The following is a 23,607-nucleotide window of genomic DNA, read 5'->3' on the forward strand; positions in this document are numbered from 1 at the left end:
TTTACTGATCGAAATGTGTATATACCTAGTTACTATACCAATAGAGCAAATGCAATTGCCTTTTACCAGTTATTTTCTACAACTAAAAAATCACTTTTGAGTAAACTATGTAAATATTTGCAAATTGTCATTGAGAGGGTCAGTCTTCCGGGTTAATATTACTTAAATAGTATGTCCATTACCACTACAGAAAACACTTTGTAATTATATTGTTTATATTTTCTCCACACTGCACTCGGTGCAGTTTATGAGAATAAAATTCTTGTCTTGTCTTGATATCAATGCGCCAGCTAATATTCATAGCCGTAGGAACCAGAGTGTGACACACACACATACACACACGCACTCACACACACACACACACACACACACAGAGAGAGAGAGAGAGAGAGAGAGAGAGAGAGAGAGAGAGAGAGAGAGAGAGAGAGAGAGAGAGAGAGAGAGAGAGAGAGAGAGAGAGAGCCACATACAAACACACGTAAAGACCAAAATGTATATGTTTTTGTTATACTGTTTAAAAATGTGGCTTGCCATCCCCCACGCACCCCCCCCCCCCACACACACACACACCACCCACCCACTCCCAGAGCTTGTGCCACCACTTCAGATATCGTTCCTACGGGTCTGCTAATGTGCTTGAGACGTGCAGGGTCTTTTTACGTTTTTGTGAGGAATTTGGGTAGTGATAGATGCCTCCCGTTATGTCTCAAACTACCGGCTTAACCACCATTTTTTTCTGATTTGTTTAAGGAAAGAAAGTTTGTTTTGTTTAACGACACCGCTAGAGCACATTGATTTATTAATCATCGGCTACTGGATGTCAAACATTGGTAACTTTGACATATAGTCTAAGAGAGGAAACCCGCTGCATTTTTCCATTAGTAGCAAGGGATCTTTTATATGCACCATCTCACAGACAGGATAGCACATACCACAGCCTTTGGTATACCAGCCGTGGTGCACTGGCTGGAACAAGAAATAGCCCAATGGGTCCACGGACGGGAATCGATCCCAAAGAGAAATGGGTTATAGTATTTATATTCATGGTGTACTCAGTCTATGTTGACACAACAGGGACGTACCTTCCGGGGGGGGGGGGGAGATGGCAGACCCCCCCCCCCCCCCCCGAGAATCTCACTTTTTTTCACTCCAGAAAATAGCATACACATCTCAGGGTTTCATTTGTACAGTGTTTCATTTGTTTATAAAAAGTAGTGCCCCCCCCCCCCCCCACCTGATTTTGATCAAGGTACGGCCCTGCAGAAAGGCTGTACTTCTTCTAATAGTTTCAACCTCATAGCCAACATGTTAGTAAAGTCAGCTATGGGATTTGATTTAGTGGTATATACCCAACAGAGAACTGTGTACTTTCTAAGAAGGCACTATTTCCAGTACAATTAAAACATTACATATCTCACATTACGTTCGCCTCCTCCTCCCACCTCGTTGGCCAAATCCCATATCCGCCCCTAACAAAATACCATGTTGTTATTTATAATTAAAATTTGTGCCATGCCAAAAATAAACATTTACTACACAATTTGATATATTTACGTCATGTATGAATCAAATCCGTAACACCCGAAACTATTATGTCGCCTTATATGGAAATTACTATAGACCTATATATATATATATATATATATGAATGAAATTCTGTTAACTCCTTATATAGACATTCACTATTTTTTTATTTTTTTTAACTATAGATGTAACTTGCTTCTTACAGGAGGGGGGGGGGGGGGGTGAGTATGAATAAAATCCGTGTCACCTCACGCCATTATGCGGCCTTATATGGAAATTATTATATAAGCCTACATAGGTATGAATGAAATCCTTCTAGCTCCTAATATAGACTTTCGCTATTTTTACTATAGATATAACTTTGTTCTTAACATGAGAAAAACAAGATTTCTAATACTCTAGTATAATGTCTAGCAACTGTAACCATAGAAACACGATAACACCGGCCCCCAGCGTCTTTACAAAGCTAGTGAATTTAGTCAATAATGGTTGTCTCTGTTGAGTTTAAAAGCAAATCATTAGGTCATGGTGGCCTTTTAAAGGGACATTCCTGAGTTTGCTGCAATGTTTAAGTTGTCATCGACTAACAGAGACTTTTTAACGATTATATATCAAATATATTTTCAAGCATAACATAGTAGTGGTTGTATATTAAACGTGTTTCTGATCGTTCTAATATTTGTACTAGCGTAAATTTCATTTTATTTCCTAATATTTCCTACGAAATTATTTGAAGACAAAGTCCAGTTTGAGCTTCTTACAAATATTAAGACGACCAGAAACACATTGAATGAATGAATGAATGAATGTTTAACGACACCCCAGCACGAAAAACACATCGGCCATTGGGTGTCAAACCATGGTAATGCAAACAAACAAAGTGATGATCAACATCAATATAAAAATTCAAGACTTAAACAAAAACAGTGTAAAGAACCGTGCAAAAACACAAACATCACAGAATTTTACGGATACTGAATTTTACTAAAAACTTCAATTTTGTGCTGTATTGGCCATTCTCAAAGAGAATGTTACACCCCTGCACCACGGTGAGGTTACAGTACAGGCAGGGGAGAAACACATTGAATAAACAGACACTGATAGTCTAAAAATATATAAAATTATATATATATATATATATATATATATATATATATATATATATATATATATATATATTTAATATGTAATTTTAATCGTAGAAATATTTTATTAGTCGGAAACATTTTACAATGCAGCAAACTCAGGAATGTCCCTTTAATGTGTACAAGATGCATGGTTTTGTAGGCGTTATTCATGAACAGCGAACGCTTTCAACTCCAAGGTTCGCACCTAGTGGTGTTGGGAATCGATTGTAATTTGATCATCGATAATCGGTTTTCATCAACCGATCAACTTTCGATTACACAATCGGTTAGAACTTTATGAACACAAGAAGGATTTGAATTATGAGAATCATTCACCTAATGTCGTGTTCACCAGGACAGACCCTAAACATTGTAAATTGTACCCTTTAATAATTATTATCTTTTTTCTATATGCTTTCAGTGACGGATCTAGTGAGAGGCAGTGGCTTGCCCCCTCCCCCCTAACCATTGGGACAGTTATATATATATTTTTATTTTTTTTTCCATTTGTTTCACTTCGGGATTGACGCCCCCCCCCCCCCCCCAACACACCCGCCCCTCCGCCCAAATTGATTTTCCGGATTCGCCATTGTGAATGTATACACATGAAAACAAATACCAACTCAAACATATTTTTGAATGAATGAATATTTAACGCCACCTCAGCACAAAAAAGAGATACAGATTGCCTATTGGGTAGATCGGTGGTACTTGCCCTCGACGGACTTGGTATTTTTCCCATTCCAACCAGTGGCCCACAACTGGGGCAATCAACAACAACAACAGCAACAAAACACTATCCTCTTCCCCCACGCTGCAAAAAAAAGAGAGACCAAAACAAACCGAAACGAAACGAAAGGAAACAACCACACCAAAACAAAACAAAAATACAAATAAGAACCCATCAGAAAACAGAAAACCCAACAATTAATATTATTAGCCAAATAGACTCTTCAAAAAAAGTAGTGGAACCTGAACTATTAAAACATACGTTCTGACCGCAGACATTCTAGTAAAGAACATTCAGGTATGTTTATCAACACACCGAAACACATTCCATAGTTTGCATATGCATCATGCAGTTGCCCCGTACACGTGCGGGGGGTGTCATTTTCGATTTTGACAATTTCCAGGAAGGTCCATTAATCACTGTGGAACATTATTTCTGTCAGTCATTTTCATTCTGTTGATCATACAGTTGTTATTGTTTGTTTTTAGTAATTTTTACTGTTTGAATTTGCGATTTACTGATAAAAAAAACCCCAACTACTTTCAAATTCCACTTCTGACCCCAATCGTCCTTCAAGATCTTTGGTGGTCATAAAACCTACTGTAATACTGAACAACCGGTTGTAAAGTATGCCCAATTAATTCACTATTATCATATTTCCCACAGCTAATATACCTTACAATTTTGTAAATTCTTATTAGAGGGGGGCTTGGACGTAGCCCAGTGGTGAAGCGCTCGTTCGATGCACGGTCGGTCTGGGATCTATCACCGTCGGTGGGCCCATTGGGCTAGTTCTCGTTTCAGCCAGTACAATACGACTGGTATATCAAAGGCCGTGGTATGTACTAACCTGTCTGTGGGATGGTGCAAATAAAAGATCCCTTGCTGCTAATCGAAAAGAGTAACCCATGAAGTGGCGACACCAGGTTTCCTCTCTCAATACCTGTGTGGTCCTTAACCATATGTCTGACGCCATATAACCAGGTGGCGAGACGTAGTCCAGTGGTAGAGCGCTCGCTCGATGCGCGGTTGGTGTGGGATCGATCCCCGCCGGTGGGCCAATTGGACTATTTCTCGCTCGAGCCAGTACACCACAACTGGTATATCAAAGGCCGTGGTACGTACTACCCTGTCTATGGAATGGTGCATATGAAAGATCCCTTGCTGCTAATCGAAAATATTAGCCCATGAAGAGGCGACAGCGTGTTTCCTCTCTCAATATCTGTGTGGTCCTTAACCATATGTCCGACGCCATATAACCGTAAATAAAATGTGTTGAGTGTGTCGTTAAATAAAAAATTATTTCCATATAATCGTAAATAAAATGTGTTGAGTGCGTCGTTAAATAAAACATTTCTTTCTTTTCTTATTAGAGTTTCCCTACTTTTTTGAAGAGTATATTATATCACAATGACAGTAGGCCCTAGAGGGTTGAACGACATTTCAGTGTCTAATTCTGTATATGTTTTTATGTGTGTGTTTAGGTTCCGACGAGGATTTCTCTGGCGTGTTGTGGAAGCTGATGTGTTCCTACATCGTGCTCGGCTTCATCGGCTTCGCCCTCATCCTGCTGCTGCTGGATCGAATCGGGGCCAGGGTAGACCCGGAGAAATCAGCCTACCAGGTAATTTACCAGTTAACACTTTCTTCAGTGGTTCACGAGTGCACGTCAACACGACTGCAGATCTGTAGGAACGATGTCTGGAGTGAGGGGGAGGGGAATCTCTAGTGAATGGAGCACAGTGTTTAGTGGGGGGAGAGTAAAGTTTGTTTTGGTTAACGACACCACTAGAGCACATTGATTTATTAATCATCGGCTATTGGATGTCAAACACATGGTCATTTTTGACACAGTCATAGAGAGGAAACCCGCTACATTTGTTCCATTAGTAGCGTAAGGGATATTTTATATGCACCATCCCACAGACAGGATAGCACATACCACGGCCTTTGATATACCAGTCGTGGTGCACTGGCTGTGACGAGAAATAGCCTAATGGGCCCACCGACGGGGATCGATTCCAAACCGACTGTCCATCAAGCCAGCGTTCTACCACTGGACTACGTCCCGCAAGGTGTGGGGGGGGGGGGGGGGGGGGAGGAGAGACAGAAGCCAGACTTTTATATTTATACAGAGAAGGATAAAACATATGTGCTCGAATGTGTGTGGGGGTGGGGGTGGGGGTGGGGGTGGGGGTGCTTGGGCACACTCCCACCAGCCCGGTTCCTACAGGTTAGGACTGTTTAAATTTCCATTGAAAGAAAGAAAGAAATGTTTTATTTAACGACGCACTCAACACATTTTAAAATTTCCATTGAGTTCTGTCTTATGTACGATTAAATTTGTCTAACCATCTTGGGAGTGGCTGTCCTCCTACAGACTATCGCCCGGAGAAGTGGCAGTTTTCCTAAAGGCGAAATACTCGACAGTGACCCATGAGTTGCATTTTAAGGTTGTATGTTGTTTTAACGACACCACTAGAGCACATTGATATATTAATCATCGGCTATTGGATGTCAAGCATTTGGTAATTTTGACATATAATCTTCGAGAGAAAACCCGCTAAATTTTTCTTTTTAGTAGCAAGGGATCTGCACCATCCCACAAACAGAATAGCACATACCACGGAACTTTGATATACCAATCCTGGCTGAAACAAGAAATTGTCCAATGGGTTCACCGACGTGGATCGATCCCAGGCCCAACCGTGCATCAAGCGAGTGCTTTACCGCTGGGATAGGTCCAGTACCTGTCATATTAGTGATGGTGGTTAGCATCGTTAGATATGATATGTTTACAGAGTTCACATGACGGTGCAGGAAATTAGCGTCTAGCAAAATACGCAATTAATTCCTTTGTGTCATGGAGAGACGTACTGTCAAGACAGTCAGTGTAAAACCACATTAATTTTGTTCGTGTGTAAAAATCGATACATTTGGACACAAATGAGAAATCTGAGATAATATTCCTCGAATTCAGTTATCTTCAGCACTATTATATACACTTGCGCAAAGGTTGAGCACCGTCCATTTTTATTTCACAAAGTCACACATGCTATCTCGTAGAACGAGACAATGTTTAAAGGGACATTCCTGAGTTTGCTGCATTGTAAAATGTTTCCGACTAATAAAATATTTCTACGATTAATCTTACATATTAAATATATTTTCTTGTTTAGAATAAAAGGTGTCTGTATATTCAAAGTGTTTCTGGTCGTTTTAATATTTGTAAGAAGCCCAAACTGGATTTTGTCTTCAAATAATTTGTACGTACGAAACAAATTAGTTCAGAAAATAAAATGAAATTTACGCTAGTACAAATATCAGAACGATCAGAAACGCGTTTAATATACAGCCACTAATATGTCATACAGGAAAATATATTTGATATGTAATTACAATCGTTAAAAAGTCTCTGTTAGTCAATAACATCTTAAAACTTGTAGCAAACTCAGAAATGTCCCTTTAACATTTTACCCCATTTGCGTCAAAAGGGAACCAATAGTTTGGAATGTAACTCTATAACAAATAAAGTTAAAATGCATATCAAACATATTATTAAGTTTTAAACCCATACCAACTCAAATAACTTTTTTTCTCTCAAAATAAATCAATAATAATAATAATAATAATAATAATAATCAAGAAAATAAAAAAGTTTCTTTACAAATTAGTACCAAACTTATAGATTAAAGATTTTTTATATACAGGTATGAGAGCAAGGTATGATGGAATAGCAAAAATAAAACACGCGCAGTCTCTGTGTACAGCATTATTGATTTTATAGTAACAATGCACGGAATACCTTGGCTGTTCCATCATTTTGTCTTCACCCCTGTATTAAAAATGAAGTTTTATCCATATAATTTGTTAAGAAACATTTTTGTTTTTTAATTATTTATTTATATATACATGGAATTTTTTGCTGTAAAATATGTTATTTCAGTTTGTATAGGTGTAGACCGAAACAATATATTTTTAGTTTTATCATTATTGTTATTATATATGTAGTTATATGCCAAGGCAGGACGTAGGTCAGCGGTCTGGGATCGAACCTCGTCGGTGGGCCCATTGGGCTATTTTTCGTTCCATCCAGATCACCATGACTGGTATAACAAAGGTTATGTACTATCCTGTTTGTGGGATGGGACATATAAAAGATCCCTTGCTGCTAATGGAAAAACGTAGCGTGTTTCCTCTCAAAGACTATATGTCAAAATTAACAATTGTTTGACATCCAATAGCCAATGATTAAGAAATCAATGTGCTCTAGTAGTGTTGTTAAACAAAACAAACAAACAAACTATTTACATGCCTATATCCTATCAATGTTCAGATTGTTTTTGTTGTTCTTTATACTTATTTTCGTGCTTACATCCAATTAAGGTTCAAGCACGCTGCCCCGGGCACAAAATTTAGCTATCTTGTATGTCTTTTCTGAACAGTGGGTTAGTTGTTAGTGGTTATAGAGAGATAAGTCGGTGCAGTGGTCTCACACCTATCTGTTAAGTAGGTAAACTCGCTCTGGGTGGGAGCCGGTACCGGGCCGCGAACCCAGTACCTACCAGCCTTATATACCATGGCTTAAAGGGTCAGGTACTGTTAGACATCAGTGGACGAATCCTCAAATGCGGCATGCTCTGCCATTCCTCACGAACTTCCTTAGTCAATTCCTGTCATTTCCGAACAGGAAGAAAGGAAGGAAATGTTTTATTTAACGACGCACTCAGCACATTTTATTTACGGTTATATGTCGTCGGACATATGGTTAAGGACCACACAGATATTGAGAGAGGAAACCCGCTGTCGCCACTTCATGGGCTACACTTTTCGATTAGCAGCAAGGGATCTTTTATATGCACCATCCCACAGACAAGATAACACATACCACGGCCATTGATATACCAGTTGTGGTGCACTGGCTGGAGCGAGAAATAGCCCAATGGGCCCACCGACGGGCATCGATCCCAGACCGATCGCGCATCAAGCGAACGCTTTACCAAATCAAATCCCATAGACGACAATATCATATATGTGGCTAAAATTCCTACCTGCAGCATATCAATCGTCATAAACACCACATATGTAACTATTACCACCCCTCACCCTTAAAGTGAATCAGAAAAATTGGGGGCCAAGCTGCTCATTTCAGAGATAACGGGTAGCGTCTATGACTACCCTAGTTCCGCACAAAATTTTAGTACTTTTTTTTATAGGTACCCCGTATATGTTTCATACAAAAGGTTACTTGACACAGTGGTACTAGATGAAATAAACTTTCATACATTTTTTGCGCAGGTTAAAGTAATTGTTTTTACACCAATCACAGGACTTGTTGAGTTAAGTTGGGTGCACCTCGAACTTTGACCCAGCCGGAAATTAGTACTACCTATAAGGGTTTTAGGTTAGAGCTTTTCGCAGGCCATGGTTCGGTGCAAATTGCATTCTTCTGCAAGTACTATGTCATTTCATTTTCGAGATTATATCCAATTAAAGTTCAAGTACGCTGCCCTGGGCACACACACCTCATCTATCTGGGCAGAGGGTTAATGGCTAGTTGTTAGTGCTAATTAAGATAGAAGTCGGTGTAGTGGCATAAAGCCTACCCATTCAGTCATTAAAACTCGCTTTTGGTGAGAGCCTGTATCGGGGTGTGAACCCAGTACCTACCAGCCTTATGTCCGATGGCTTAACCACGACACCACCGAGCCCGATGTCAACTATTATTATGGCACGATGAGGTCGAGCATTTTAATGCTCAAAAACATATTATTCTTACACACCCATTGGTGAGAACATCATGCGTTTTTTTGATAACACGTGTGTGTTAACAATTTCAAGACATACGACTGGCTGCTCCTAGGTAATCAGATCACCAATGACATGCATCCAATAAAAAATAACCCACAGTGGAAATAGATTACACTGTGACGTATAGTTAACCTGACAATCATGTGTCTGTGGCGCGTAAGTTAGCTACAAGTGCAACGTCTGTAAATAACTTTTAGTGGAAAAAGATGTTAAAATTTACTTAAAACCTGGTTTTTGAGGATATGTAAGAAATAGAATAATACATTCGTGTCCGTTTGATACCATTTATCTCACAACTCGTTGTTTAAAAATGTATCAAACTCGTCTTCGCTTGTTAGATACATTTTAAAACAACTCGTTGTGAGATAAATGATATCTAACGGCCATATTATTCTCTATTATATAGGCGAAGTACCTTCTGTGGCAGATTTAAATGGCAGCTCAAGGGCCCGATTTTTGTATGTGGAGAGTGGGGGGGGAGGGGGGGGAGATTTTTGTTTGTTGTTGTTTGGGGTTTGTTTTAATTATTATTATTTGTTTATTTTTAAAAAAAAAATTTGGGGGGTAGGGGTGTCGGGTTTTTGAGTTTTTTGTCAAGTAATTAATTTTGCCTTTTTGTAAGGTGAGTAGTCTTGTTTATTGATCTCACGGAACTACATTATGTTACTGCCTCTCTATTATCAAATCTTAAATCCACGCAAGGGGAGAAACAATCTGAATTTTAAGCAAACGTAAGCTTAAAATGTACTGTTAGAAAAATTCCCTGTAGATGAAAAAAAAAGCAATCCAACAACGAACGAGCCCATTATAGAATACTAAATGTAATTCGGCCTGACATGAAACACGTGGTGTTTAAAAAAAAACAATGACTGATTACCGGCACCGCCACATGGAAGCTATCAAGCATGTTGTATTAGTCTGGAAGTGAAATAATTACATTTGATTTAAAGCCACCGCCCGTAGCTTTGATAGCGCCCAGGATGACCAAAACCACTTTGAAACTGCCAAAATTTATCATTTAAGAAAGAAATTGTATGTAATGTATAATTTAACTATATACAAATCTATATTAGCCAAGAAGAGTTTACGGCAATGCTTAATAACTTAGGACGGGACAGTGCCATTAAAGGCGTAGACCCTAGATTCAGCCCGTAAAAATGGACACCAAGTTTAGTTAATCTACAAACCTGCAACACACATTTGGATATGATTATAACAGAGAGAAGATAAAGTCTGCGATGTTTAAACAAGAAAATTCCGACTAAAATAACTCAAGCTTGTCTTATTAATCATTACTTAATAGACGAACGTGCGTTTTCAAAAACTAGGCTATGTCGCTTTAACGTGTGTATAAAACTAATGATCTGACAGTATGATGCAGGGAGTAATGCATCATTTCTTTTCATTCCAGTTTAATTTCGTGCTTATATCCATTTAAGTTTCAAGTAAGCTATCGGAGCTGTCTGTACAGAACGGGCTAGTCGATAGTGGTTAGTGAGAGATATAGAGAATGAATAAATGAATGTTTAACGAAAAATACATCGGTTCGGCTACTGGGTGTCAAACTAAGGTAAATTAAAACAAAAGAAGTGGTGAACAACATCTATATAAAAATTCAACAGTTAAATTAAAGGGACATTCCTGAGTTTGCTGCAATTTTTAAGATGTTATCGACTAACAGACTTTTTAACTTCTTCTTCTTCTTCTTCTTCTTCTGCGATCCCGGCCATGTTACATGGGTAGTCCAGTATTGTGGACGAAGTCCGCAGTCAGCCTTAGCGACGTCGCCGATCCCCACATCTTCTCCCTTAGGTCCACTGCACTGGGCCACATTTGCTGTCGCAGAGTGTCGAAGGTGGGACAGGATTGGAGAATGTAGGCTGGTGTCTGTGGACCAGTGCCACATGGGCACTCGTCCGTGTGAGAGATTTTCAGCTTGAAGAGATGCGAGAGGAGCTGACAATGTCCTGTTCTCAGCCTGAAGATGGTGACCTGTTGTGACCTGTTCAGCTGGTAGATGCCATTCCCTTCAGGCCCCATCTGCAGACGCTGCCTCCACATGTTCTTGAAGTGGTTTTTTTTTAGAAGGGTCTTGACTTCACCATATGACATTTGGTGGGCAGTTTGCTCCTGTTTGCTGCCCAGCTTGGAGGGTCTGTCAGTGGAACTTTTTAACGATTGTAATTACATATCAAATATATTTTTCTGCATAAAATATTAATGGTTGTATATTAAACGTGTTTCTAATACGTGTATTTGTACTAGGTTAAATTTAATTTTATTTCCTAAAATATATTGAAGACAAAGTCCAGTTTAGGCTTCTTACAAATATTAAGACGACCAGAAACACATTGAATAGTCAGGCACTGATATTCGAAACAAGAAAATATATCTAATATGTAAGTTTAATCGTAGAAATATTTTATTAGTCGGAAGCATCTTACAATGCAGCAAACTCTGGATTGTCCCTTTAAACAACAGTTTTTACGTAACACTGTGCAGAAAATACAAATATCACAGACAGGTAAAAATTAAAATTTTGAATAAAATTCAGTATTACGAAGAAATTGCAACAAAAGTTTAGGATGGAATCGAAATAATTCCATCACCGTTTCTTCTACCAAATACATCTTTTGTAGTTCTCTCAGATGCTTACACTCCACCAAAATGTGGCGCACAGTCGGAGTACACTGACAGTGCTCACACTGGGGTGGAGGATCCTTCTTCAAGATACTAGTAATTGAATGGTTTAAGTATGTATGACTGATGCGAGCACGACACAATACTATTTCATTCTCCCTGCACCGCCTATAGGAGGACTGCCACTCTCCTAGGACTAGCTTGACAGATCTAGAGATGTCGGTATAGTGTACACACACACACACACACACACACACACGCGCGCGCGCGCGCGCGCACACCATCAAGCCGTTAAAACACTCTGGGTAGAAGCTGATATCAGGCTGCGAACCCTGTACCTACCAGTCTTAAGTCATACCGGCTATTGCTAGGATGTTTCTGACTAAACTAGAACATTTTAATAACTAAAATGAGGGACGGGACGTACTAACAACATCAATAGTGTACATTGATTTATTAATCATCGGCTATTGGATGTTAAAGAATTGGTACTTTTGATACATAGTCTTAAAGAGGAAACTCGCTACATTTTTCCATTAGTAACAAAGGGTCTTTTATATGCACAGTCCCACAGAGAGGTTAGCACATACCATGGCTTTAGATATACCAGTCATGTTGTACTGACTGGAACGAAAGAAAAATAGCCCAAAGGGCCCACCGACGGGGATCGATCCTCAGGCACCAGGCAAGTTCTTTACTATTGGACTGCATTCCGCCGCCCCTACAAACATTATGACAACCAGAAACACTTTGAATATACATACATTAATATATTCTAAACAAGAAAATATCATTAAACAGGCTATACTATGTTAGACAGACACGTGTTACCAATGGAAGCGGACTGGGAACATTCTCTTTGAAGTACGCATATGTATCAGCCTAATGATCCCACCGTATGATGCATGGTTGGTCTCGTGTGTCCAGCCGCCATGACCCCGGCGAAGACAGACTCGTGCAAGTGATCTCGTTACATTGATCAGCGTTACAAATTAGATCAGTTTACAACTACATTCACCAAACGAGTTCTGATCAATATAGGTCTGATGAGTATGTTAGTGCAGAACGTCTCATCTGCGCTCTCTCTCTCTTTTATTTTTTTTATATATTAAACAATATATTTGTGCCTTTTGTAAAAGCTCACCGAGATGATTTTCTGAATTTGAAATTTAAAGATCCATTATCAGCAACGAAATTGCCGTACTTTGCTAATGTTACAATTATTTATGTTTATTTGTGATAAATAAAGTTAAAGTTGGTTTTGTTTAAAGACACCACTAGAGCACATTGATTTATTAATAATCGGCTATTGGATGTCAAACATTTGGTAATTTTAACATATTTTAACAGAGGAAACCTGCTACTTTTTCTATTAATAGAAAGGTATCTTTTATATTCATCACCCCTCAGACAGGATAGCACATACCACGACCTTTGATATACCAGTCGTAGTGCACTGAGCGGAACAAAAAAAATAAACCAATGGGCGCACCGTAGGGTATCGATCCTAGACCGATAAACAATGATGATTATAAATAGAGCTGAAATGCGTATCAGCACTTTCCAAAATAAAATAAAATTATGTTACGCCCATCGCATGCCTTGTTTGTAAATGAGAGGTGTGTATGTGTGTGTGTGGGGGGGGGGGGGGGGAGTATTACGTAATGATTTAGGAGGTGTATGGTTTAGCGTTACTGAGTGTTGCAGGGAGGAAGGAGAGTGTCTAATTTTCACAAAAATAGCGTCACGTATTATTTGAATGGTCCCAAGACGGCTTCGCGTCCAAATTATTTATTAACTTTTGCTTTAAAATGTAAGCCTTTTTTATACCTTCAACTGTATGCACACATACATTTACAACTAATTCATTTAATTAACTAGTAACAAAAAGAATATTGGAAAATTTATAGTGAACGTCCAACGGAACCGGCAACGTTCAGTTAAGGCGAATATTCAGTAACGCCGAGTGGATATGCCGACAAGTTTGCTGTCTTCTTGCAACTCATCTGTCCTTGATGGCCCTATCCAATCAACTTGTGGATTCGCAGATTTCATATAAGATTCGTTGCGATGTAATAAGATAGGAATCTCGCCGTACTAAATGCAACTCTGTTTACTCGGTGTATAAGTGAATTACAATTTTAATATCCGTCAGTTATTTATGCAACAATTATTCATGGGGTCGATTAATTTGTAGTTATCTCAATTGCAATGTGCTACAACTTACTTGTTCAGGCGGAATCCATCTTTAGCCTACTTTTTTTAGGTATTTAAAAAAAAAAGTTTGTTTTATTTAACGACGCCACTAGAGCACATTGATTTTTTTTATCTTATCATCGGCTATTGGACGTCAAACATATGGTCATTCTGACACTGTTTTTAGAGGAAACCCGCTGTCGCCACATAGGCTACTCTTTTTTACGACAGGCAGCAAGGGATCTTTTATTTGCGCTTCCCACAGGCAGGATAGCACAAACCATGGCCTTTGTTGAACCAGTTATGGATCACTGGTCGGTGCAAGTGGTTTACACCTACCCAATGAGCCTTGCGGAGCACTCACTTAGGGTTTGGAGTCGGTATCTGGATTAAAAATCCCATGCCTCGACTGGGATCCGAACCCAGTATCTACCAGCCTGTAGACCGATGGCCTGCCACGACGCCACCGAGGCCGGTTCTAGGTATTTTGGCATCTATAATTTATTTTTGTATAATCTATGAGATGGGGCATTACTACTAATGGAAAAATGTAGCTGGTTTCCTTTGTAATACTATATGTCAAAATTACCAAATGTTTGACATTCAATAGCCGACGGTGTGCTCTAGTGGTGTCGTTAAACAAAATAAACTTTTTTTATTTTTTGCATAAAACAATTATCTATCCTGGTGCAAAAAAGGTGTGACATTTGACACAAAAAATATTTCTTTAAACATGCACAAATCACCTATTTTTGTATGGGGTACATGTTTTATTTTAGCAAAAAAATGATATTTGCATACCATCAAGCTTGATGTTTATTGGTTGGGACATGTAGATTTTGGCATGCTCTACGAGTAATATCTCGAGAAAGCTGAGTCTCTGAAATAAAAAGATGGTAACATGCATTAAGGAAAGTTGAGAAATTAAAATGAACACATATAGCCACATAATATTGCATGCGGGAGACATAATGCAGATTGGAAACTGTACCGTTATGGTTGGGACACATTTAGCAGGTGAAATTTAGGATACAAGTGCAAGTGTTATTTACAGAAGATGGTTAGTAATGTTGGGGAATTGTAGTCTATGACCAGTATTATCCAATAAAGCCGATCCATAAATGTTAGAAATAAGCAATTTAGTTAATTTTGGCTTCATTTGACCATTTTAACTGAAAATACTGTCAAAATATCCCTTTATAGCTGTTGTCATGGTAACGAAACATTTGTTCAAGTTAGGTATGTGATTTATATCATGAATGTTTGTATTCTATTGTTTTATAAAGGAAAACACTAATATTAGTAATAATCTTTTATGAATTGTAAGTGTGTCACGCACAAATATTTATGAAGATGTTCATGTTGATAATTCTGCTAGTTGTTGACCGATTCTTCTGAAATTTGAAACATGTTTAGTCTGTAGGTTTGGGATGTAGATAATATCAAGAAAATATAATATTTCCATCACTCATATTTTTATCAGTACCCCAATACTGGCTTCAAGTATTATTCTTCTTATTTGCACCAGGCCATAGGTAAAAATTGCGTGCAATTCTGCTAATAGATGTGACTATTTGGTTGCACTTTTTTATGGTCATTATATTAGCTGATGGTATAATTGTTACATTATAAAACAAACAATAATAAATTATTTATTTGCAGTAACAAATTTGATAGACCCTGTCAACTGAAGAAATTAAATAGCTCTTAATATTCATAAATTTTTGTTATTAATGCATGGTCATTTTATAGTTTTGAAACAAACAACAAAGAAAGAAATGTTTTATTTAATGACGCACTCAACACATTTTATTTACGGTTATATGGCGTCAGACATATGGTTAAGGACCACACAGATTTTGAGAGGAAACCCGCTGTCGCCACTTCATGGGCTACTCTTTTCGATTAGCAGCAAGGGCTCTTTTATATGCACCATCCCACAGACAGGATAGTACATACTACGGCCTTTGATATACCAGTCGTGGCGCACTGGCTGGAACGAGAAATAGTCCAATGGGCCCACCGACGGGGATCGATCCCAGATCGACCGCGCATCAAGCGAACGCTTTACCACTGGGTTACGTCCCGCCCCTAGTTTTGAAATAACGCATCTGTAAAGTGAAACAATTATAACTTTTGAAAGTTTCCATTAATTTCAGAGATGCTTCTTTAGTGAAATTAGTGCTGAACTACGATCGACATAGTGTTCAATAAAAGATGTGATTTCATGCATGTCACTAAAATCCCTTTGACTTTTTAAATCATGTAATGATGGCAAATTGAAGACATTTTAATGCATTTACAAATCCAGGAACGAAAGAACTCATCTAAATGGATTTAAGTAAATAACTTATATTGGATGTTTCTAACATGGATTCTGATTGGTTAACTTAGCATCACTTACTTTGATTGATCCGACTCAAGTCTGCCATTTACTCTGATGGGTTCTGAGCTTCATCTGCAATGAAAATATAAAAAAAACCTATCTTCAAATATTGACTTTGCTGATGGAGCATAGTATTTAGCACTTATGACTTACTCGGATATTGCTTTTCTGTTTATTTGATAATAGCTTGTCAAAATTTCTCAAACCCATCTTGCACTTTCCAATCTGATTATTTGCTTCAACTCATGGAAGTTTGTGGAACTATTCAGAGCCATTTCCCGTGCGCGCGGTCTAGAGCGCATTGATTTATTAATCATCGGCTATTGGATGTCAAACGTTTGAAACGTTAGTAGCAAGGGATCTTTTATATGCATCATCCCACAGACAGAATAGCACATACCGCCGTCTTTGATATACCAGTCGTGATACACTTACTCTGTTATTGATAACCATAGAATAAATTATTTTATGTATCCGTTTTCCGCGTTCCTCTCCCACGCTGCGCCAAAAAAAACCATACCCTAACCCCCCCCCCCCCACACACACACACACACACCACAATAAACAAAACAACAACAACATTACACGGTTCTTAAGAATCTTTTCAAGTAGGCATATTCGATCCAATTTTTATTTCTTGTTAAGTTTAGACCTTCACTCCAACATAATCTCACGAGTAACTATGTTAATTGTTGTATGCATAATACTGGTAAATTAATAGTCTTCTTACTATAAATAATAGTTTTGTATAAATCTTTATTTTGCTTTAATTTATAGTTTTCAAATTTAGTGAGTGACGTGAAATTTATTTTCGAGTGTATAATTAATTACCTGCAAATGATTTGATGTGTCAGTCTAAGTAATCACATCTTATGTGAACATACGTAAATGCTTATACAGGCCTGTAGGAATTATATATACGCCCTGGGGGGGGGGGGGGGGGGGGGGGGGGGGGGGGGCTACACACCAGATCCTCCTCTCCAGGCTCATGCAAAGTGTTTTGGATTGAAAGAAAGAAAGAAAGAAATATTTTATTTAACGACGCACTCAACACATTTTTTATTTACGGTTATATGGCGTCAGACATATGGTTAAGGACCACACAGATTTTGAGTGGAAACCCGTTGTCGCCACTACATGGGCTACTCTTCCGATTAGCAGCAAGGGATCTTTTATTTGCGCTTCCCACAGGCAGGATAGCACAAACCATGGCCTTTGTTGAACCAGTTATGGATCACTGGTCGGTGCAAGTGGTTTACACCTACCCATTGAGCCTTGCGGAGCACTCACTCAGGGTTTGGAGTCGGTATCTGGATTAAAAATCCCATGCCTCGACTGGGATCCGAACCCAGTACCTACCAGCCTGTAGACCGATGGCCTGCCACGACGCCACCGAGGCCGGTGTGTTTTGGATTGTCACTAATTTGATTCACTACTTAAGATGTGTTTCTAAACAATGTATCATTAAACTTGTGGCCCACACAAACGATCAAGCCAGGACACTGTCTTGAGTTATGAAGATCACAACTACCAAGGTTACAATGAGTGTACAGAAATTAATCTGAACGAACCCCCCCCCCAAAAAAACCCCCACAAAAAACCCACCAAACATTATTCATGATCAAAGTTAAAGTTTGTTTTGTTTAACGACAACACTACAGCACATTGATGTATTAAGCATCGGCTATTGGATGTCAAACATTTGCTAATTTTTACAAATAGTCTTAGAAAGGAAACCCGCTACATTTGTTCATTAGTAGCAAAGGATCTTTTATATGCACCGTCCCACAAACAGGATAGCACATATCACGATCTTTGATATACCAGTCGTGGTGCACTGGCTGGAACGAGAAATAGCCCAATGAGCCCACAGAGACGGGGATCGATCCCAAACCGACAGCGCATCAAACGAGCGCTTTACGACTGGGCCACGTACGGCCCCCTATTCATGATCAAGACCGTACAGTCGAATGGGCATTTGACAGAATAGTGGTTGATTCCATGAATCTCTATCTAGTGTCTCGTCTATAGGAGGACAGCCACTCCCGAGAAGATCCGTTTCTGGACAACACATCCTATCCGCACCGCTCAAAGAGGACCGCCACTCACAAACTATTTTACTAAATCAACAAACATTTGTAAATTGGTTAATTGTTAACGTAAAGTATTACATATAGCGTATTTCCGGGTCTGTAACACTTTGCAACAAAATAAACGGCGGGCCTCTATTAAGCGCCGGGCTTCCGATAAACGCCGGGTAAGACAGCCGAAAACTGATTACTCCCTGGCATAATTTAGGCACTTTACGTGGACATTGTTTCGTAAAAGTTTAAAGTTTTGTTACAGTTCGAAATTAAAGTTTAAAAATAAATAAAATCGTAAGTTTGTAGTTTTTTGCTTTAATATCTAAAATTTGTTTGAAAAAATAAAAGCCGGGTCTCAAATAAGCGCCTGTCTCCAATGAGCGACCAGTTTGAAACAAATAAGCGCCCGGGCGCTTAATAGAGGAATTACGATATATAACACAGTTACAAAAGAGTACACTAAATGGAACTGGAGTTTAAAAAATTAATTAAAGACAAGTTACAAATAGAGAAGTACATACATTATAAAAACTGTTTACATACAAACTTCGATGACAACTGGGAACCTCAGTTAAGAGTTATAGAACACTTAGTACTTTTATTACATATGTTTTAACCATAATGCCAGTTCGAGAAGTACATCTGTCTATGTTTTATCCTTACCTTATGTCTTCATTTAATCTATATTTTATTTTCACTTTGTTATTGCTTTATTTCATTTTGATATCAAAATGTTATATTATTTTTAAATTAAGATTATGTAATGCTAGTTTGTTATGTAAGGTAATGGAGGTCCCCATCCCTGACATTACATGACACATTGGGGGGGGGGGGGGGGGGGGGGTAATAAACTATTTAAAATAAAAATCAAGACTAGTACATTGGACTAAATAATATTATATGAAAGGAACTACAATGTTCGACCAGATTTATTATATAACGATTGGATTGGGCCATTTCTCTTTCCAGTGCACCACAACTGGTATATCAAAAGCCATGGTATATGATATCATGTCTGTGGAATTTGCATATAAAAGATCCCTTGCCACTAATGGAAATAAAAATGTATCGGGTTTCCTCTAAGAATATATGTCAAAATTACCAAATGTTTGACATCCAATAGCCGATGATTAATAAATCAATGTGCTCTAGTGGTGTCGTTAAACAAAGCAAACTTTTTACACAACGACTTTGCATGACTACGGACCGGCCTCGGTGGCGTCGTGGTTAGGCCATCGGTCTACAGGCTGATAGGTACTGGGTTCGGATCCCAGTCGAGGCATGGGATTTTTAATCCAGATACCGACTCCAAACCCTGAGTGAGTGCTCCGCAAGGCTCAGTGGGTAGGTGTAAACCACTTGCACCGACCAGTGATCCATAACTGGTTCAACAAAGGCCATGGTTTGTGCTATCCTGCCTGTGGGAAGCGCAAATAAAAGATCCCTTGCTGCTAATCGGAAAGAGTAGCCCATGTAGTGGCGACAGCGGGTTTCCTCTCAAAATCTGTGTGGTCCTTAACCATATGTCTGACGCCATATAACCGTAAATAAAATGTGTTGAGTGCGTTGTTAAATAACATTTCTTTCTTTGCATGACTACGCAGCTTTGTTAGATATCGAAAGTTTAAAATATGCTGAGGAGTGAAACAAATGAAGAGTTCAAATATTCCTTTCCTCTTCTCATTGTCTTCCCACCCCTTCCCTTCCTGGAGGCACTCTCTGGAGGCCGTCTGAACTAGCAGAGTTCTTCGTCTGCGTTAAGTTATAGTTGATCAAGCTTTAGATCTGGAGTCCGGTTGTGGTGATAAAAAACACTGTCTCTGTCAAGTCTTCTTTGGAAACCCACAGCTTGACAGCCAGTGTTGCTCCGTTCGGCCAGTGCTTTATCTTGGCTTCATCGTAGATAGCAAAGATCAGATTTGATTGTCTCCATAGCGATCATTAAAACATTATCTGTGTCTGGGTGTGCTTATCTGGCCTTCTGGAATGACGTTTCATGTCTTTCCAGTGATAACTACTGGCGGATGTATTGATAACTTCTTGTTTATGCCTACAGATAGTGAATCAGTCGTGTAAATACACTCGTGTATTTTTAGATACAGTGGTAAATCAATTGTGTTGGCACACACTAGGTTTAGAGATAGTGGTGAATCAATTGTGTTGATACACACTAAGTTTAGAGATAGTGGTGAATCAATTGTGTTGATACTAGTACTCTAGTTTAGACATAATGGTTAATCAACTGTGTTGATACGCACTAGGTTTAGAGATATTGGTGAATCAACTGTGTTGATACACACTAGGTTTAGATATACTGGTGAATCAATTGTGTTGATACGCACTAGGTTTAGAGATAGTGGTGAATCAATTGTGTTGATACTAGTACTCTATTTTAGATATAATGGTTAATCAACTGTGTTGATACGCACTAGGTTTAGATATACTGGTGAATCAATTGTGTTGATACGCACTAGGTTTAGAGATAGTGGTGAATCAATTGTGTTGATACACACTAGGTTTAGATATAATGGTTAATCAACTGTGTTGATGCACACTAGGTTTAGAGATAATGGTTAATCAACTGTGTTGATACACCTAGGTTTAGATATAATGGTTAATCAATTGTGTTGATACACACTAGGTTTAGATATAATGGTTAATCAATTGTGTTGATACACACTAGGTTTAGAGATAGTGGTTAATCAATTGTGTTGATACACACTAGGTTTAGATATAATGGTTTATCAACTGTGTTGATACACACTAGGTTTAGATATACTGGTGAATCAATTGTGTTGATACACACTAGGTTTAGAGATAGTGGTAAATCAATTGTGTTGATACACACTAGGTTTAGATATAGTGGTGAATCAATTGTGTTGATACTAGTACTCTATTTCAGATATAATGGTTAATCAACTGTGCTGATACGCACTAGGTTTAGAGATATTGGTGAATCAACTGTGTTGATACACACTAGGTTTAGAGATAGTGATGAATCAACTGTAAATACACTCGTTTATTTTTAGATATAGTGGTAAATCAATTGTGTTGATACACACTAGTTTTAGAGATAGTGATGAATCAATTGTGCTAATACACACTAGCTTTAGCGACAATGGTGTATCGACTGTGTTGATACACACTAGGTTTAGATATACTGGTGAATCAAATCTAGGTTTAGATAACTGTGTTGATACACACTAGGTTTTAGATATACTGGCGAAAAAATTGTGTTGATACGCACTAGGTTTAGATATACTGGCGAATCAATTGTGTTGATACACACTAGGTTTAGAGATAGTGATGAATCAACTGTAAATACACTCGTTTATTTTTAGATATAGTGGTAAATCAATTGTGTTGATACACACTAGTTTTAGAGATAGTGATGAATCAATTGTGTTAATACACACTAGCTTTAGCGACAATGGTGTATCGACTGTGTTGATACACACTAGGTTTAGATATACTGGTGAATCAATTGTGTTGATACACACTAGGTTTAGATATACTGGTGAATCAATTGTGTTGATACACACTAGGTTTAGATATACTGGCGAAAAAATTGTGTTGATACGCACTAGGTTTAGATATACTGGCGAATCAATTGTGTTGATACACACTAGGTTTAGAGATGGTGGCGGATCAATTGTGTTGATACACACTAGGTTTAGAGATGGTGGTGAATCAGTTGTGTTGATACACACTAGGTTTATAGATGGTGGTGAATCAGTTGTATTGATACACACTAGGTTTAGAGATAGTGGTGAATCAATTGTGTTGATACCAGTACTCTATTTTAGATATAATGGTGAATCAGTTGTGTTGACGCACACTAGGTTCAGAGATAGTGGTAAATTAATTGTGTTGATACACACTATGGTTAGAGATAATTGTGAATCAATTGTGTTGATACACAGTAGGTTCAGAGATAGTGGTGTATCAATTGTGCTGATACACACTAGGTTTAGTGATAGTGGTGTATCAATTGTGTTGATACACAGTAGGTTCAGAGATTGTGGTGTATCAATTGTGTTGATACACAGTAGGTTCAGAGATAGTGGTGTATCAATTGTGCTGATTCACACTAGGTTTAGAGATAGTGGTGTATCAATTGTGCTGATTCACACTAGGTTTAGAGATAGTGGTGTATCAGTTGTGTTGATACACTATTATTAGATACCGTGAATCAATTGTTAATACACTTTGGTTTATTTTTTGCTTTAAATGCTAAATAAATTATATTGATTCATCTAGTTTATTTTTAGATAATATGGTGCATCAGTTGTGTTCATACTCTAGTGTATGTATACATGCATATGGTGTTGACTTAAGTGTATTGATAAACTAGTTTATGTGTACAATGATGTTGAACCAAATTTGTTGATAACTCTATAATTCCAGAACGAGATGACTCGATCAAATAAATTGAAGAACTAAAGTTTATGTTCGCTGTGTTCAAGAATAAAATGTGTTGTGTTTGCAGTGTTTAGAGAAATGTGTTCGTATGTTTACAGATGGTGTTGAATGAAATGTATTGGTGTTTACAGATAGTGTTTAATTAAATGTGTTGATATGTTTACAGATTGTTTTGAATAAAATGTGTTGGTGTTTACAGTGATGAATGAAATATGTTTATGGACAGTGTTGAATAAAGTGTGTTGATATGTTTACAGACAGTGATGAATAAAATGTGTTGATATATTTATGGATAGTGTTGAATGAAATATGTTGGTGTTTACAGATGGAGTTAAATGAAATGTGTTGATATGTTTATGGATAATGTTGTTATGTTTACAGATGAGGTTGAATGAAATGTAATGCTATTTACATAGTGTTAAATGATAAGTGTTAATATATGTTCAAGAACAGTGTTGAATGAAATGTTAGTATGTTCACAGATAGTATTAAAATGAAATATGCTGATTGATTGAAACATATTGTATTGCTTTTTAAAGAACAAATGGACTAGGCACAAGTTACACAACTTGCTAGGCCTTCTCACTATGATGATGTGTTTGTAGATGGTGTTGAATCAGATCTGTGTTGAATGAAATGTTGGTATGTTTACAGATAGTGTTAAAAATGAAATAGGCTGATGTGTTT

At 38.0% G+C, this 23,607-nt stretch overlaps 1 protein-coding gene across 1 annotated transcript in view; it reads left to right on the top strand.

The window, feature by feature from the left end:
- LOC121376536 (protein unc-93 homolog A-like) overlaps nt 1-23,607 on the top strand; it is a 36,759-nt gene that overhangs the window by 7,941 nt on the left and 5,211 nt on the right. The window contains exon 2 of the mRNA XM_041504481.1: nt 4,866-5,005. Coding sequence (XP_041360415.1) covers nt 4,866-5,005 — 140 coding nt within the window. The remainder of the gene's footprint in view (nt 1-4,865; nt 5,006-23,607) is intronic.

This window comes from Gigantopelta aegis, chromosome 1, assembly GCF_016097555.1.
Source record: "Gigantopelta aegis isolate Gae_Host chromosome 1, Gae_host_genome, whole genome shotgun sequence".
Classification (NCBI taxonomy): Eukaryota; Metazoa; Mollusca; class Gastropoda; order Neomphalida; family Peltospiridae; genus Gigantopelta; species Gigantopelta aegis.